Below are 19,603 nucleotides of genomic sequence, written 5' to 3' on the forward strand. Positions count from 1 at the left end.
TTCTTATTTCAAAAGATGGAATCTTTGGGTTTGTCAAATACTAGATTGCTATAGTTATTGATTATTTTGTCCTGTGAATCGAACCTATTCCACTGATCAACTAGGCTATTTCTTAGCCAATACCAAATAGTTTTGGTGACTGTTGCTTTAGATCAGGTACAGCTCGGCCATCTTCATTTAGAAATCCTTCTTTTCTTGCCAGAAAGCTGGATTTGGGGATTGAGTTGCTCAAGAACCTTCCCATATTTCATTGAGGAGCCTGTTATTCAGAATCTCTAGATGATTCTTTGTTAATGTGTGATTTAGGACTTCTTATCACCAGTACCATGTGATTATCCTTTCCCTAACTGCCAAATGGTTGAAATCATGTAGGTCTCTGCCACTACTCATGAAAAACTCATTCCTGGCATTTGGAATTCTGGAACTTTGGGTCTTTTCTAAAACTGCAGGTATGAGATACATGCAAATCTTGTGCTTCTTTGTCCATGAGAGCCATTAGTGGCTCTCAAGGGAGAACTATTCCCCTCATCTTCACTGCCAGTCTAGAGCTCAGTTCTAATCTTAGTTCTGTTACTCATTTAGTCTCACACATAGCACAAGGATGTTAGGATTCTTACAAGGAACTTATGTACTTAGTTCACACATTTAAAGGAGTTCAAACATAAATGGCCCCCAAAAGTTAAAGGGGACACAATTTACATCATTTCTCCTCTCAAGCAGTCCCCCCAAATTCATTTGGGGATAATGGGACAAAGTTCTTATTTGTAGGCAGCAGCAGCAGTGTCTAGGACTGAATTTCAGAATCAGGTCTCAGGTGATTTCAGGTTAACCAAGTGGTTGGAATTTCATGACTCAGAGTCTGCAAGAAGCAACACTCACAAGTATATTTAAAATGCAAGGACTAAATGAGTAAAAGAGAAAGAATAAACAAAAATGTAGTGAATATGGAAGTTACTAGGGAAAGTCACCAGGACCGAGAAACCCACCCAGAAGAAGGCTGGGGTGGGGAGATGAGGCTATCATAAATGCCTCCCATCCAAACAGCTTTCTTAGAATAGATACCAAAGAATGTTTCCCTCAAATTCTTGCTTTTGTTTCCTCAAAGGAGTAGGTGCAATGTGTAGAACACGTGCCCTTCAGTGAGTATGATTTCTTTTGGCAAAAAAAAACGCTAGAGCCTTACAAGGCTCTATCCAATTAGAATAGGTGTAAACAAAATTGTTTGAACCCCCTGCAAGGGGCACATGTTCAGGCCCTTTTCAGAATTTACTTGCCTGAGAGCTACATGAGGGAATGCAGAAGTCAGGAGTTAGGGAATTAAAGTTGCCATGGTCAGGAGCAAACAATCCAACAATCCTGAATGCCCCCATTACCAGCAGAGCTCCCTAGCTGAAAGGCTAAGGAATTAAATGCTAGCAGGGGCCATAGAATAACATCAAGAAAAGCCAGGAGAAAATGCTAGGAGCAAAGTTCTCATCCTTGAAGTGAGAAAAAGTTAGTAAGGAGATTATAGTGAGGGAAAAAAGGGCCCAGACAATTTCACCCTTCTTTCTCCAGAGTTTTTATAGGATCACTCTGAAATATTTGAGAAGTAAAAGCTGAACTATTTGTGGTTTTGCAAGGAACTAGCCAGGTTTAGGTGAGGTATGATCTCTTTTAGCAAGTGTCTTGACACCTCCAGAGCCTTCTCAGTCCTGCAGAGAAAAGCTTCTACCCAGTTAGTAAAGGTGTCGACAAAGATCAAAAGCAACATGAAACTAATCTCCTTTGGGTATATGCCCCTTCTCTGAACCGGCTTCAGGAGAAGGGGAGGTTTAACAGCTAAAAGTTGGCTTAAAGGTGTTTGTTCTGGTGGGCTAGGGTATCAAAGCCAGGGGTGAACAGACAGCAACCCCAGCAGCTAGATCTGCAACCCTATTTCTCTTGGCTTGAAGTGAATCTCCCTTCTAGTGTCCTTTACAAAATATGACTAAAACCTCTCTGGATTTATGGACAGCCTGTAGTAGTTGTAGAATTTCTTCTGCATATTCAATAGGAGAATTCTTTGCTATCAAAAGTCCCCTTTCTTTCCATATAACCTCATGAGCATGCAAAATATGAAAAGCATATTTGGAGTCTGTATGGATGTTCTCTCTCATTCCCTTCTCCAATTCCAAAGCTCTGGTTAGGGCAATGAGTTCAGCTTTCAGGGCAGGAGTCCCAGGGGGCACTGGCTTAGCCTCCACAGTGTTATTGATGGTCACCACAGAATAATCTGCCTTTCTTTCCTCATTTTCAAGAAAGCTCGACCCATCTATAAACCATTCACCATTTGGGTTATCAAGAACAATGTCGCTTAAGTCAGGTTGGCTGTAGTAGACAGAATCTAAAGCTTCCTCACAATTATGAATAACATCTCCTGATTGAGTGGTGGCAGGATTAAGAGTGTGACACACCTGGAGAGTTAGGTGGGGTGTCTAGTAGGACAGCTTGATATCTAGTAAGCCACTGATGGCCTTTGGCTTCTAAAATGCTCTGAACCCAGTGGAGGATTAAAACCTCTAATGGCTGTACTAAACTTAGTTTGGAGACTTCTTTTAAAAGGCCATGGCGGCCACTGCTCTAAGGCAGAAGGGCATCTCTTAGAGAAACTGAATCCAGTTCCTTTGAGAAATAGGCTACTGGTCTGGGATCTCCCAGGGCTTGGCCCTGTGGGTTGGGATTGCAGATCAAGATAAGAATGCAGTTAATTGGCTTCAAATCTCTTAACTCTAGTTAAAAGTTTGTGCTAGAAATTTCTCAATCCTGATTAAGGCTGGAGGAGAGAGATATCTATTTTCTCCTAGATTTCAGAAGAAATATGGGAGGGCTGTGGGAGCAGCACAAAAAGACCAGCTGGAGGTCTGAGAAGAGAGAATTAGGTCCCCAATTTCACCATTAAATCACCCCCAATAAAGGAGCAGGATATGAAGAAATAATAAGAAATGAGTGTTTAAATAACAGGTCACCAAAACTGGCAAGACCTAGGAAAAGTCTCAAAAGTTCTTAAATTCCCCTGTAATCCCCATTCTATGGGAGGAGGGGCAAGTGAGACCAGAATGCCAGAGCAAGGAGGAAGAAGTCCCCATAGCAAAAAGAAATTTAATGGTCTTACCAGCCACATACAGGTGTTGAGTTGGTGGGTGTTGGGCTATCATGGTGGAACTAGGGGGAGCTTGACCAAGCAGGCCATTGAGGGAGCAGCTTGTCCCCTGCAGGCAGTTTCTCCTCCAATGCCCCTCCTGGTCGAATTCAGGGCAAAGACTGGTTTCCTTGGACAGTTTCCATGACACCTCAAGCGTAAAGCTCTATGGTACTTGGAAATGTCAGCAGCCAAAAGTAGGGACTGTTCTCCATGTCTCGCTTTAATATTGCTTTCTTTCTCCTCTGCTGCAGTTTGATCCCTATCATTGAAGACTCCAACAGCTGTTTCTAGCAGATGAGGGGGAGAAATTTGAGGGCCCAAAAATGGCTTCTGCAGCTTTCTCTGTATATCTGAGGCAGAATGTTTAATATTAGCATTTAACCAAGAAACATCAAGGAGGGCATTGGCCTTGGACCCCTCGAAAAACTGGGTGGGGTCCTCAGAGTAATGGCCTGGTTTTTCCTTAGTCTGGCAGAGATTTGATATTGAAAGAGGCACGTCTGCTCTGAGTGTCTCTTCCTGAGAGTCTGCTGCTTCTCCCAAGCGTCAGAGGTTAAAATCAGTATCCTGAGGAGGAGAAAAATGAGTCCCACTCCTTTTATCAAAGGAATTAAGAAGTTGGGGCTGGGAAGTCTCAGGGATATGATTCAGGTGAGGGGGATAGAGTTAAAGAAATATTGTTGTACATAAGATCCTGTTCTGGAAGGGATTCAGAAGCCTTTTGATAAGGACTGCATAGGGGTCATAGAGGAGCAGGAAGAAGGAAGTTTGATTTCCCTGTAGCAAATTTAAGCAGCATCCTGCAGTGCTGTTTTAATTTAAGCTTTTTAGTTTTGAGATCTTTTAAGCTGAATTTGTCTCTGTTTTTTAAAGAGACTTTCTAAGGGAGAATCTTTAGGGATCAAGGGGGATTATCCCATTTTGCCACAAGCCTTAGATTTCCTAGATTCTATAGCACCTCTTCCTTCTGTTAAGTATCCCTAGAGATAGATGATGAAATGATCCCTGGTTAAGGGGACTTTTTTTCAGAGAATGCAGGAATTCTCATTTCAGGCATCCCTTTGAGACTGTCTCCCTTACCTTTACATTCCTTCATAAGGCTGCTTCTGCTTGGTTGTTCACCAGTACAGAAGGAGGAAAAGGAATAGAACTCCCTATTGGTATTGGTTTGAAGGTGATAACTTATTGGGGAAATATGATAAATAGGATTAGGGCTGGGCTTTGAAGGTAAGGAAAGGAGTCATCCTGGTACTTCAGAAAGAAATATGGTTTGTAAATCAAAGGTTCTGCCTCCCATACTTCTTATGTGATCTTAGGTAAGTCATAGCTTCCCTGAGATTTACTGCAGAATAAGGTAGATGTATTTCTTCTCTTGACCCATTGGTGGACCAATTCAAGTCTACATTGTCTTAAATCCTTAGCTTCCTTTTTATATAACCAATTATTTTCATATAATCCTTAGCCTTAGATTACTTCCATCATTTTTCCCCTTTGCTCCTACACATGAACAAAGGTGGGATAAATCATATAATCATTCTGACTGGATCCACAAGTAGTGTTGCCTTGGGATTGCTGCTTTTGTTGAATGCAAATGTTTAGTTTGAAGAGAATAAGTTCATGATCAGTCCAGCACTCTATGCCACTCTATATCATCTTTGTAACTCTCAGATCCCTGTCTCTTCTCTTTATAATGACATAATCTATTAAATGTGAATTTTTTTTTTTTGCAAAAGTACATTCACAAAGTTTTATTGTGTTTAGATGTCATGTATACAAAGTCAAAAGATATAGTTTCTGCATAATCAATCATTTTATTAATTATAGTAGCATATAATTAATAAAAGGGATCAATGATATTCTAAAATGCCAAAGACACTTCATGGAACCTACTCAATGCTTATATGCCCTTGAAAAGTGGGTGATTCCTGAGAATGGCAATCAACAATTAATGACAAGAATAAATATTATAATGAAAGGTAGACATATCCTAACAAGGGGCTGATTCCATTTACTTCCAAATCATCCCTGGGGCCCTTCCTTCCCTCCCCCTGACCCTCACTCCCAATTTTGACCAATCACAAAGGATTTACCAGTACTTCATCCTTCCCTTCCCAAATGATTTGTCTGATTGAACACAATGAGACAGAATTCACCTTAGATTAAATTTGTTGTAAATTTTTCTAGTTGGGTGGAACAACAACTCAATCTAGATAAGATGATAGTCTAGGTGTGTTAAAGTTTTGGGAAAGGTTAGGGATCTCCAATATTATCTAATATCAAGATATTAGAAGACACCCTGTTTTTCCAGAGCTAAGGCCAACAAGTAGATCTAAGAACGGCTGTGTTGGGTACTGCTGCTTGTAGTTTTCATCCATAGAAGCCCTACTCCTGTCACAAATCACAAGCTTTCCTTCTCAGGGGGACTTCAGTTTGCAAACCTGTTTTCCTCACTCTGAAATTAAATTTCTATTTGATTCCTGACCTTCCTGTCTTAGTCTGCTTTGCTCAGCCCTGACTAACCACAGGGTGGAGACTGGTTCCAGTCCAGTTGACAATAATATTTTCTCTCATAGAAGACAATTCTGATGATGAGAAGATCATGAGATGCACAAATCTTTTAGTAGTCAGTGACCATGAATGTTGCTATTTTCAACTCCACTTCTCCCGAATTCTCCCTGCCATGTCTGATAGTCTGTGCTAGAGATTGTCATGGTGGAAACACATGAATTGATGCTGATGTTGTGGTACTGTCTTGAAAGGAAAATCATATTGCCAAGAGCATTTTCTTTACTCTTTTTGAGAGGATACAAGTTGGTTGACTAGATTAATTTTGATTGCAAAACTTATGCCTCTTCATTGCAGTCACTCTGGAAAAAACATGTATCCAACTCTGACTTCAGTAAGATGGCCTTCACTTGACAGCTTTATTTCATCAGGAGATGCTTTTTGGACATCCAATGACCAAAGAAATTCACTCCTAAACTGAATAAGGACTAGTTCTCGTCTTTGATTGATTCAATTAAAATAAAGTTTGGGTCCTTTGTGTTTTCATTAGTGTGGGTGTGTTTGAGAATCTCTTTTAAATCTTTTAGATTTGTATTACCCCATCTTCAATAAGATTGTATTAAGAGAAACTTCTAGATCTTTAGTACAGTGAATTCTCAAACTTTTACACTTAAAACTTAAGGACCTCTGTGTTTTTCCCTGTGTAAGCTATGTCTACTAATATTTGCCATGTTAGGAGTTGAAATATTTTAGTGTTATTAAGAAAAGTTTTCACCTCCTAGGCTCCCTAAAAGCGTCTCAGGACCCTTGTTTTTGTACACAAGAATTTGAGAGCCACAGTTCTAGGGAAATGCTTCAGGGATCTGTCCAAGGTCCTAGGCTGTTTAACGGTTTTTATTCATTGATTTAGACATAGGTAGCTCACTCACCATCTTTACAGACCACACACTGGAGAACAAAAGATCTTCCCAAGCAAATCGTCTTAGTTTCTTAACGAGATAAATGAAAGATTTGGGTAGCTAAGAAACCTTCCGATTTCAAATTCTCTGTGATCTTAGATCGAGAAATTCAAGGGAAGAAAATCTGCAGTCAAGGAACGCTCTTCATGAGCTACACTCTAGTAGAATATGAGCTCCTTAAGAGTTGGGACCGTCTTTGGATATTTTTTTTTTTTTTTTTTTTGTCTCCCTCTGTGTGAAGTAAGCACTAGTGCTGGGACTAGGATCTTAGAGTTCACAACTGCCTGTAGAAGGAGTTCTCCACTTCAGAGGTGATGCTCAAAAGAATGTTTTCCAAATTGATGGTTCCTCAGAATATTTATGGCACACAGCAGGTGATTAATTAGTGATTCCATAATCACTAATTAATTTTTTTAGGTCTTTCTTTTTAAATTAATTTTTATAATTATAACATTTTCTTTGGCAGTACATATGCATAGGTAAATTTTTTTTTTTTTTTTTTACAACATTATCCCTTGTACTCCCTTCTGTTCCGAGTTTTCCCCCTCTTTCCTCATAATCACTAATTAATTAACAATCACTTACAAATCACTTAAAACCTAACATTCACTTGTTAGGACAGAGGATGTTAACGCGTTAAAGTATTAAAGAGGCCCTTTGTAAATGAACAGATTCCTCTTCACATATTTTTAGTTGTTAGCGGAATCTCAGGCTATTCCGCTCGAAAGGGGATCATCTAAGGCAGAGGGCAGAGTTGAGGTGGGCTCTGATGCTGACTGCCGCCATAGGCCAGTCTCCCTAATCTATCCGAATCTCATTTTTTCCATATGTACAATGTTATAATATTGTAAAGCCCTTCACAGGGCTTTGTGGAGATCAAAAGAGAAGTCGGCCGTCTGTACCGAGAAGCGTTCTCCCGGAAGAAGCTGCAGAGTTTCTGCTGGAGTAGAGGACTTTCTTGTTGGACTATCTGACCTAGCTCATGGGAGACTGGGAGGACCTTAGAGGGATCGCACACCAAGAGAAAGCATTCAGGAAGTCCCCCTACACCGCTCCGCCCTTGCCCCCTGCCCCGGCCTCTATCCCGGCCCCGCCCCGCCCCGCCCACGTTAGAGCTCAAGATATTGCGCAGGCGCAAAAGCCCGCCCCTAAGTCCGTCCTCCTCCGCCTTATGCCTACACCTTCATTCGGAATTTCGTAGTTCTACATCCCGCTGAAGGGCTTCTTCCGGTTCCGGTCTCTCACATTTCTCTTTCCTCCGGTCCTTCCACTAAGATGGCGTCCCGTAAGGAAGGTACCGGCACCGGCCCCACCAGCTCTGCTTCTACCACCGGCGTGGCTTCCGGCAAAGGCAAAGGCAAAGGCAGCTCGGGAGATTCGGCCGTGAAGCAAGTGCAGATCGACGGACTGGTGAGTGTGGCGCCCTCCGGGTCCACGTGGGCGAACGCCTGGCCCCGAGCCCTCTCTTCGGCTCCTAGTCGTGCGGCCTGGGCTCCTCGAGGGAGGCGAGAGCCGTCTGGTTCTTCTCTCTGTTCCTCCGTGTCTCTGGGGGCACGCCGAGGCTGGCTCTCTGACGCTTTGGGGGAGGGCTGGAGAGTCGGAGCACGGCAAAAGAGCTTGGCAGGCAGAAAAAGGGCCACATTTGGGGCTTGACATTTTAAAAATAAACTTTTAACGATAACTTTGTTTTTATGTCGCCGTGTATCTTCTCCCCTCCCCCTCTCTGAGTCATCCTAAGTAATAAAGAATAGGGACAAAAATTTACACCCAACACCTCAAAAACCTAACAAAACATGCCATTGTTTTCGCTCAAAGGGACTCTTCTCTCCTCCGACTCCTCTCCCTCCCCCTTTCTAAGAAATTTTCTTTCTTAATTTTGCCCTATCAGCTTTTAATAGTCTTGGTTCCTTTCCATTCACTTTGGTATAGTATTATGCCCACCCTCCTCCCTTGTTCTGCCTATTTTTTGGCCTCACTTCCTCCAAGTTGTCCCAATCATCGGCCAAAAATCTATGTCAAGGGGGAAAAACCTGTGAAATTAAAATTGAGTACGCTGAGTTGTTTTTTCCCCCACAAACATTGCTTTTGATTATTTTTTTTAGAAGTTCATGTAATTTATATATAGGTTTCATTTGTAAATTACCTTACACAGAGTCAGTTATTACGTATTTATTGGCGATGAGAGTAGTTCCAAATAATTATTTACAGGGCACCAAACCATATGGAGAAGAAAAGGAAAAATTAGATTTGAGACGATTTCTTTAATGTTCAAGCATATCGTCTTTTCATTTTTCTTGGACTTTTTTGTTTTGTTTTGTTTTGTTTTGGCTTGATTCATTACACATGACAGTCGTTTACATTTGTATGACGTAACATTTTATAAAACACTAACATTACTGGCAATATCTAACTCTCCTTTGGATAAAAGGAGTAAGTGTTCTTTCAATCTTATAGGGAAATGAATAAACTAACACTCAAAAAGGTAGTGATTTGCTGGATGTCCTAGAGCTACCAGGTAAGAAAGTTTTCTCACCAGCAGGTATTTTCACTGTTCCTTAACATACTTAGATTCATAGAGTTAGCTAGAAAGTGTCTTAAGCCATCTAGTGTGGCTCCATACTTTTATAGATGATGCAGCTGATGTCTGGAAGGGGAAGTGACTCGCTGAAGATCAGTCTATAAGCATTGTTAAAGCCTATTGCTGTGGTCCTCACACTTTTTAAATAGGGGGCTAGTTCACTGTCCCTCAGAGTGTGGGAAGGCCAGACTACAGTAAAAACAAAAGCTCACACTCTGTCTCCGCCCCTTAGCCCATTTGCCATAACCCTGTCAGGCAGCATTGGGCCACAGTTTGAGAACCCCTGGCCTATTGTGTGCCACAGCCAGCGGCTGTGGTAGTTGTTGGGAATATAAAGAAAGATGAAAGAGTCTTTGCTCTTCCGTCCTGTAGGACCTTATATCTCCAAGTCTTATATCTCTAACAGCCTATTAGAAAACTCAAACTGGGTCCTGTTGACAATTTAAATTCAACATATCCAAAACCAAACTCAGCTCCTCCCTCCCTCCTCCCCACCTTTCCCCAAATCAAGAAACTCCAGTGTCTTCTTTGCTGTCCAGGATCAAATAGAAAATCCTTTGGTTTGGCATTCCAGTCTCTTCATAAGCTTCATAACCTCTCTTTACTTTCCCAGTCTTCTCACACCTCACTTACTCCTACGTGCACTGAAATTCCGTGATACTGACCCTCTTGCCATTCCTCAAACATGACATTCTCAGCTCTGGGCATTTTCACTGATCTTCTTGGATTCCTTCTGAATCTTGGTTAAATCCTGCCTTCTATAAGAAGAGAAGCCTTTCCCAGTCCCCCTTAATGTTATACATTACATTCATATGCCATAACTTCTTCAGCCATTCCTCAACTGATGGACATCTCAAATACCAGTTCCTTGTCATCATTAAAAGGGCTGCTACAAACATTTTTGCACTTGTGGGGCCTTATTTAATGATCTCTTTGAGATGCAGACCCAGTAATGACACTACTGGATTTTAAACTACTAGTTTGATAGCCCTTTGGGCATAATTCCAAATTGCTCTCTAGAATGGTTGGATCATTTCACAACTCCACTAACAATGCCCAGTTTTCCCACATCTCCTTTGACATTTATCATTATCTGTTCCTGTCATCTTAGCTGATCTGAGAGGTGTGAAGTGATACCTCAGACTTGTCTTAGTATGATAATGAACAGTTTTGTAGCCCTATGAGCATAATTCCAAATTGCTTTGTAGAATAGTTGGATCAATTCATAACTCTCTTCAACATTTATTATCATTTTTCTTTTCTGCCATATCAGTCAATATGATAGATGTAAGGTTTTACCTCAGAATTTTAAAATTTGTGTTTCTCTGATCAGTAGTGATATAGAGCATTTTCCCATAAGACTTTATATCTCCTTAATTTCTTCATCTGAAAACTGCCTTTTCATATTCTTTAACTATTCATCAATTGGGGAATGACTTAAATACTTATAAATTTGATTCAGTTCTTTAAATTTGAAGTGAAACTTTTATTAGAAACACCGTCTATAAAAATTATTTCCTAGCTGTCTGCTTCTCTTTTAGTCTTGTTGCATTGCCTTAATTTGTACAAAACCTTTCAAATGTGATGTAATCTAATTATCCATCTTCCATTTCTTATTTGATCATAAATTTTTTTTCCATAGATCTGACAAACTATTCCTTGATGATCTAATTTGCTTATGGTATCATTAACCCTTTATGACTAAATCACTTATGCATTTTGACCTTATCTTGGTAGTTGATGTGAAATGTTATGTAATACCTAGTTTCTGATATATTGCTTTTCAGTTTTCCAGCAGTTTTTTGTCAAAATAGTGAGTTCTTATTCCAGAAGTTGGAGTCTTTATGTTTATCAAACTATTGATTACTGTAGTCATTGACTAGTGTGTTTTGTGCTCCTAAGGTATTCCACTGATTCACATATTTCTTAGCACAAACTAGTGATAATTGTTGCTTTATAATATAGTTTTACTTTAGTATGGATGGGCTTTTTTTCCTCCTCCTACTTCCCTTGATGTTCTTGGCTAAATTTTGTTACATATCCTACCTCTATTGCTATGGCACTGAATAAGTAAATTTAGGTAGAATTGTCATTTTTATTATACTAATTTGGCCTACTCATGAGCAATTGATATTTTTCAGTTATTTAGACCTGACGTCATTTGTGTGAAAAATGTTAGGTAATTGGTTTGCCTTGGAAATTGCACTCAAATATTTTATGTTGTCTACAGTTTTATATGGAATTTCTTTTTCGATCTCTTGCTGCTGGGCTTTCTTAGTATTATATGGAAATGCTGATGATTTTTTTGGCATTTATTTTATATCCTGCAACTTTGGTGAAGTTGTTAATTCAAGCAGTTTTTTGGTTGTTTCCTAGAATTTTCCAAGTATATCATCTGCAAAGAGTGTTCATTTTATTTCTTGCCTATTCTAATTCCTTCAGTTTCTTTTTCTTTTCTTATTGCTTAAAACTAACATTTCTAGTACACTATTGATTAAGAGTGGTGATAATGGGCTTATTGGGAAGATCTTTAGCTTATCCCTATTATGTATAATGCTTGCTGATTGTTTTAGATACATACTGCTTATCATTTCAAGAAAACTCCATTTATTTCTATTTCTCTAGTATTTTTAATAGGAATGGGTGCTGTGTTTTGTCAAGACTTTCTGTATTTATTGAGATAATCATAATTTTTGTTGTTTCTCTATTTGTTATTTTCCTATTATTGAGTCAACCTTGTCTTCCTTGTATAATTCCCATAGTCATAGTGGATTATCCTGGAGATGAATTGCTATAATCTCTTTGCTAATGTTTTATTTAAATTTTTTTTGCTATATTTTTTGGTCCATAATTTTCTTTTTCTGTTTTGCCCTTCCTAGTTTAGGTATCAGCATCATATTTGTGTCATAAAAAGAATTTCATAGGATTCCTTTGACTATTTTTTCATATAATTTTTATGATATTAAAATTAATGGGGAAGACAGATTGCAAAAACTATTTTACAAATAATATACATACATGATAATTTGATGTAATCTCAGAGGAATGCATTAAGGTTAAGTAGGATTACAACACTTCCTGCAGAAGGTAGGACTTTAGTTGAGATTTGAAAGATTCTAGGGAAGCTAGGGAATTCTAGAAACACAGAAAATAGATCCGATAGCCATTATAAGATACAAAGTACCATTTACTTTGCACTAAGGTTTTGCACTAAGACTTTGGGATACTTCCATGACCATATTTGGTAGCAAAATGTACATATTTCTTTTTATTTATTTATATGTTTATTTAGATTAAAGCTTTTTATTTATAAAACATATGCATGGCTCATTTTTCAACATTGACCCTTGCAAAATCTTCTATTCCAGATTTTCCCCTCCTTCCTCCCACTCCCTCCCCTAATGGCAGGTAGTCCAATACATGTTAAATATGTTAAAATATATGTTAAATCAATATATGTATACATATTTATAGTTATTTTGCTGCACATGAAAAATTTGATCAAAAAGGGAAAAGAAAAAAAACTGAGAAAGAAAGCAAAATGCAAGCAAACAACAACAGAGTGAAAATGCTATATTGTGGTTCATACTCAGTTCTTGCAGTCCTCTCTATGGGTGTAGATGGCTCTTTTCATTAATGAACAATTGGAGCTGGTTTGATTCATCTCATTGTTGAAGACAACCACATCCATCAGAATTTTGTTGTTGCCATGTCTAATGATCTCCTGGTTCTGTTCATTTCACTTAGCATCAGTTCATGTAAGTCTCTCCAGGCCTCTCTGAAATCATTCTGTTGGTCGTTTCTTACAGAACAATAATATTCCATAACATTCCATAACCATTATTTATTCAGCCATTCTCCATTTGATGAGTCCATTCAGTTTCCAGTTTCTAGCCACTACAAAAAGGGCTGCCACAAACATTTTTGCACATGTGGGTCCTTTTCCCTCCTTTAAGATCTCTTTTGGATATGATCCCAGTACAAACACTGCTGGGTCAAAGGGTATACACAATTTGATAACTTTTTGAGCATAGTTCCACATTGAATTGCACACATTTCAGTAAAGGTGAACAAATTGAAAAGCTTGCTGTAATTGGAATATCTAAATTATAATAGGATTTTTTTATTGGTTGTGAGGGTCACAGCATGGAATAAATTTTAAATGAGTAATAACATCTTTATAGAAATTCCTGAGCGTGAACAATAGTTGTGAAGTGAAATAGGTTTTTATTTTAAATTAGTACTTAAAGTAGACCTTGAATAGTTAAGCCATTGCCCTTTAAAGTCATAGTATCCTGCAATTAATTGAAATTTTTTCTTCCTACCTCTGTGCCAACAATTTACCTATTTTTCAGTCATTCAGTCCTGCCTGATTCTTCGTAACCCCCATGAATCATATATAATATGTTGGGCTCTTTTGTCCTTTACTATTTTCTGAGGTCTGTCCAAGTTTATGTTTGTTTCTAAGACACTGTTTGTCTTGTTCTTTGTTATCTGCTTCTCCTTTTGTCTTCAAAATTCAATCTTCCAGTGAGTCTGTCTTATTATGTGGCAAAAATATTTAAGCCTCAATATTTGACCTTTCAAATACTGAATAGCCTGAATTAATTTTAAATATTGACAAATTTCATCTTCATGATGCTTGTGGTACTCTAAAAAGTTTTCTCTAGCATCATAATTCAAAAGTATCAATTCTGTGGTGCTCAGTTTTCCTCATAGCCAATTTCTCACAGCCATTTATTATTATTATTTTTTAATATAATTTAATTTTTATTTTATTTTATAATTATAACTTTTTTTTTGACATTACATATGCATGGGTAATTTTTTGCAACATTATCCCTTGCACTTACTTCTATTCAGATTTTTTCCCTTCCTCCCCCAACCCCCTCCCCCAGATGGCAGGCAGTCTTATACATGTTAAATATATTACAGTATATTCTAGATACAATATATGTGTGTAGAGCCGAATTTTTTGTTGTACAGGAAGAATTGGATTCAGAAGGTAAAAATAACAGTTTACACTCATTTCCCAGTGTTCCTTTTCTGGATGTAGCTGATTCTGTCCATCATTGATCAATTGGAATTGGATTAGCTCTTCTCTTGTGTTGAAGATATCCACTTCCATCAGAATACATCCTCGTACAGTATCATTGTTGAAGTGTATAATGATCTTCTGGTTCTGCTTGTTTCACTTAGCATCAGTTGATGTAAGTCTCTCCAAGCCTCTCTGTATTTCTCCTGTTGGTCATTTCTTATAGAACAATAATATTCCATAACATTCATATACCATAATTTACCCAACCATTCTCCAATTGATGGACATCCATTCATCTTCCAGCTTCTAGCCACTATGAAAAGGGCTGCCACAAACATTTTGGCACATACAGGTCCCTTTCCCTTCTTTAGTATTTCCTTGGGATATAAGCCCAGTAGTAGTATGGCTGGGTCAAAGGGTATGCACAGTTTGATAACTTTTGGGGCATAATTCCAGATTACTCTCCAGAATGGTTGGATTCTTTCACAACTCCACCAACAATGCATCAGTGTCCCAGTTTTCCCACAGCCCCTCCAACATTCATCGTTATTTGTTCCTGTCATCTTAGCCAATCTGACAGGTGTGTAATGATATCTCAGAGTTGTCTTAATTTGCATTTCTCTGATCAATAGTGATTTGGAACACTCTTTCATATGAGTGGAAATAGTTTTAATTTCATCATCTGAAAATTGTCTGTTCATATCCTTTGACCATTTATCAATTGGAGTATGGCTTGATTTTTTTATAAATTAAAGTCAGTTCTCTGTATATTTTGGAGATGAGGCCTTTATCAGAACCTTTAACTGTAAAAATGTTTTCCCAATTTGTTACTTCCCTTCTAATCTTGTTTGCATTAGTTTTGTTTGTGCAGAAACTTTTTAATTTGGTGTAATCAAAATTTTCTATTTTGTGATCAATAATGGTCTCTAGTTCTCCGTTGAACACAAACTCCTTCCTCCTCCACAAGTCTGAGAGGTAAACCATCCCATGTTCCTCCAATTTATTTATGATTTCGTTCTTTATGCCTAAATCTTGGACCCATTTTGATCTAATCTTAGTATGTGGCGTTAAAATGTGTGTCCATGCCTAGTTTCTGCCATACTAATTTCCAGTTTTCCCAGCAGTTTTTGTCAAATAATGAATTCTCATCCCCAAATTTGGGATCTTTGGGTTTGTCAAAGATTAGATTGCTATTTTTATTCACTATTTTGCCCTGTGAACCTAACCTATGCCACTGATCAACTAGTCTATTTCTTAGCCAATACCAAATGGTTTTGGTGACTGTTGCTTTATAATATAGCTTTAAATCAGGTACATTTAGACCACCTTCCTCTGACTTATTTTCATTAGTTCCCTTGCAATTCTCGATCTTTTATTCTTCCATATGAATTTTGTTGTTATTTTTTCTAGGTCATTAAAATAGTTTCTTGGGAGTCTGATTGGTATAGCACTAAATAAATAGATTAGTTTGGGGAGTATTGTCATCTTTATTATATTCGCTCAGCCTATCCAAGAGCACTGAATGTCTTTCCAATTATTTAAATCTGACTTTATTTTTTTCGCAAGTGTTTTGTAATTTTTCTCATATAATTCCTGACTATTCTTTGGTAGATGGATTCCCAAATACTTTATACTCTCAACATTTGTTTGGAATGGAATTTCTCTTTGTATCTCTTGCTGTTGGATTGTGTTGGTAATGTATAAAAATACAGCCATATATTATTACTGGAAGAAATTATAGCTTTGTTGGCAAGGTGATAGTCTGCTTTTTACTGTCTAGATGTGCCCTAGTTTTCATTCCAAAGAGTAAGGATCTTTTAATTTCATGGCTATAGTTGTCATCTGCAGTGATCTTTAAGTTCAAGAGTATAAAATCTGAAACTGTTTTCATTTTTTTTTTCTCCTTATTTTCCAGGAAATGACGGGACAAAGATGTCATGATCCTAGTTTTTTAATATTAAGCTTCTAGCCAGCTTTTACATTCTCTTTCATCTTTATCAAGAGGCTTCTTAATTTCCTCCTCACTTTTTGCCATCTAGGAGGTATCATAAGCATATTTGCAATCTTAATTATGGTTTTTAAGTTGTCCAGCCTGGCATTTTGCACTATGTATTCTGCATATAAATTAAATAAATGAGGTGACAATATTGTTGTACACTTTCCCACTCTTATTTTATTTTATTTTTTAAATAGCTTTTTATTTACAAGATATATGCATGGGTAATTTTTCAGCATTGACAATTGCAATACCTTTTGTTCCAATTTTTCCTCTCCTTCCTCTCCACCTTCCCCCAGATGGCAGGTAGACCAATACATGTTAAATATGTTAAAGTATATGTTAAATACAATATAGGTATACATATCCATACAATTATTTTGCTGCACAAGAAGAATTGGACTTTGAAATAATGTACAATTAACCTATGAAGGAAATCAAAAATGCAGGCATACAAAAATAGAGGGATTGGGAATGCTATGTAGTAGTTCATACTCATTTCTCAGAGTTCTTTTGCTGAGTGTAGCTGGTTCTTTTCATTACTGCACTATTGGAACTGATTTGGCTTATCTCATTGTTGAACACTTTCCCAATCTTGAACAAGTCAGTTCCATGTTTGAGTTTAACAACTGTTTCTTGACCAATATACAGGTTCTCCAGGCAATAAGAAAGAGGATCCTATCCTCCCATCTTTTTGAGGAATTGTTTATGATCTGTACAGGCAGAACCTTCAGTATAGTTAATAAAGCAGAAATAAATGTTTTTCTTGAACTTCTCCATAATCCAGTAAATGTTAGCATTGTGGTCTCTGATTCTTCTGCTTCTTCAAAAACCTGCTTGCACTTGTGGTAATTCTTGGTTCACATATTGTTGAAGCCTAGCTTGCAGAATTTTAAGCATAGCTTTCCTGTATATGAAATGAGTGCAGCTTTAATAGTTGAATATTCTTTGGCATTGCCCTTTCTTAGGATTGGCATATAAATTAATATTTTCCAATCCAGTAAACCCTGTTGAATTTTCCAAATTTGCCTTCATATTTAACGCATCATCTTATAGGACTTGAAACAGCTCAGTTGGTATTAAAGAAGAAAGCAAATGTCTTCTATATAAATATAGAAAAATCTGTTTGGCATTGATTTGAAGAATCATAGATAACTGATAGCCTGGAAAAATGGTGTGATACTTTTAACATAATACCTGGTAGGAAAGTTGTTTTGGTTCATTTTTTGGCAAACTGATTCACTTAGCATTGTGGCTAGGGATCAAATCAAAAATAGCTAACTAGCTAGATATAAGTATATATCTATATCTTTGTATTAGTTGTGTTAAAAAAAATTGGAAAACAGTTGCTTTCTGGAGAAGTTATGAAAATTAGCCGTGTTAAATTACCTATGTTAAAATTACAAATCAAGAACTACAAACAACATTTTCATTTTATTTTATTTTTTTTCCCAGTTTGCCTTAATTTTCTTTTTTCTTTTCTATTTTTTAAAATTTTATTTATTTATAATTTTTTTCACAGTATATATGCATGAGTAATTTTTTTTTTTTTTATAATATTATCCCTTGTATTCATTTTTCCAAATTATCTCCTCCCTCCCTCTACTCCCTCCCCTTGATGACAGGCAATCCCATACATTTTACATATGTTACAATATAACCTAGATACAATATATGTGTGTAAATGCCATTTTCTTGTTGCATGTTAAGTATTAGATTCTGAAGGTATAAGTAACCTGGGTAGATAGACAGTAGTGCTAACAATTTACGTTCACTTCCCAGTGTTCCTGCTCTGGGTGTAGTTGTTTCTTGGATCTTCTTTATGTTGAAGATATCCACTTCCATCAGAATACATCTTTATACAACATTGAAATGTACAGCGATCTTCTGGTTCTATTCATTTCACTCAGCATCAGTTGATGTAAGTCTCTCCAAGCCTCTCTGTATTCCTCCTGCTGGTCATTTCTTACAGAGCAATAATATTCCATAACCTTCATCATATACCATAATTTACCCAACCATTCTCCAATTGATGGACATCCATTCATCTTCCAGTTTCTAGCCACTACGAAAAGAGCTGCCACAAACATTTTGGCTCATACAGGTCCCTTTCCCCTCCTCAGTATTTCTTTGGGATATAAGCCCAATAGCAGCAGTGCTGGATCAAAGGGTATGCACAGTTTGATAACTTTTTGGGCATAGTTCCAAATTGCTCTCCAGAATGGCTGGATTCTTTCACAACTCCACCAACAATGTATCAGTGTCCCAGTTTTCCCACATCCCCTCCAACATTCATCATTATTTGTTCCTGTCATCCTACCCAATCTGACAGGTGTGTAGTGGTATCTCAGTTGTCTTAATTTGCATTTCTCTGATCAGTAGTGATTTGGAACCCTTTCATGTGAGTGGATATAATTTCAATTTCATTATCTGAGAATTGTCTGTTCATATCCCTTGACCATTTGTCAATTGGAGAATGGTTTGATTTCTTATAAATTAGGATCAATTCTCTATGTATTTTGGAAATGAGACCTTCATCAGAACCTTTAACTTTAAAAATATTTTCCCAATTTGTTACTTCCCTTCTAATCTTGTTTGCATTAGTATTGTTTGTACAGAAACTTTTTAGTTTGATGTAATCAAAATCTTCTATTTTGTGATCAATAATGATCTCTAGTTCTCCTCTGGTCATAAATTCCTTCCTCCTCCACAGGTCTGAGAGGTAGACTATTCTCTGTTCCTCTAATCTATTTATTATCTCATTCTTTATACCTAAATCGTGGACCCATTTTGATCTTATCTTGGTATATGGTGTTAAGTGTGGATCCATATCTAATTTCTGCCATACTAATTTCCAGTTTTCCCAACAGTTTTTTCCAAATAATGAATTTTTATCCCTAATGTTGGTATCTTTGGGTTTGTCAACGACTAGATTGCTATAGATGTACCCTTTTTTGTCCTTTGTATCTGATCCAACATTTTCACTTTAGTTAGAAATCAAGAATGAGTTTTAATGAAAGAGAAAACAGAGTAATTTGTGGTGTTACATTCTGATAATAACAGAGCCTTAGGGACTCCAGAGTAAAATGAACTAGTGTAGATTACAAAGGTAGAAACAATAGTAAAATATGAGAAGAGATTTAAATATATCTGGCATAAATGATATTGTTAGTAACTTCTGGTATCCTCATATATTGTAACATTTATTTTTGGGTATTTTTGATTTTCCAGTCTTATTTAGGATTCGGAGACATTGTTTCTGCAGTCTTGTAATATTAACCTCACCTGAAGAAAAGCTGATACACGGAATATAAAAATTTACTTAGAATTGTTAACTTTCCTTAGATTAGAAGTAAGAAAAAGA

The 19,603-nt window shown here is 37.3% G+C and overlaps 1 protein-coding gene across 1 annotated transcript in view; it reads left to right on the plus strand.

Annotated features, from left to right (window-relative positions):
- Positions 1-7,817: 7,817 nt before the first annotated feature.
- The window catches only part of EIF3H (eukaryotic translation initiation factor 3 subunit H), a 109,908-nt gene continuing 98,122 nt past the window's right edge, over positions 7,818-19,603 (plus strand). Inside the window, exon 1 of the mRNA XM_074266565.1 lies at positions 7,818-8,037. Coding sequence (XP_074122666.1) covers positions 7,903-8,037 — 135 coding nt within the window. The 5' untranslated portion in view covers positions 7,818-7,902. The remainder of the gene's footprint in view (positions 8,038-19,603) is intronic.

Source organism: Sminthopsis crassicaudata, chromosome 1, assembly GCF_048593235.1.
Source record: "Sminthopsis crassicaudata isolate SCR6 chromosome 1, ASM4859323v1, whole genome shotgun sequence".
Classification (NCBI taxonomy): domain Eukaryota; kingdom Metazoa; phylum Chordata; class Mammalia; order Dasyuromorphia; family Dasyuridae; genus Sminthopsis; species Sminthopsis crassicaudata.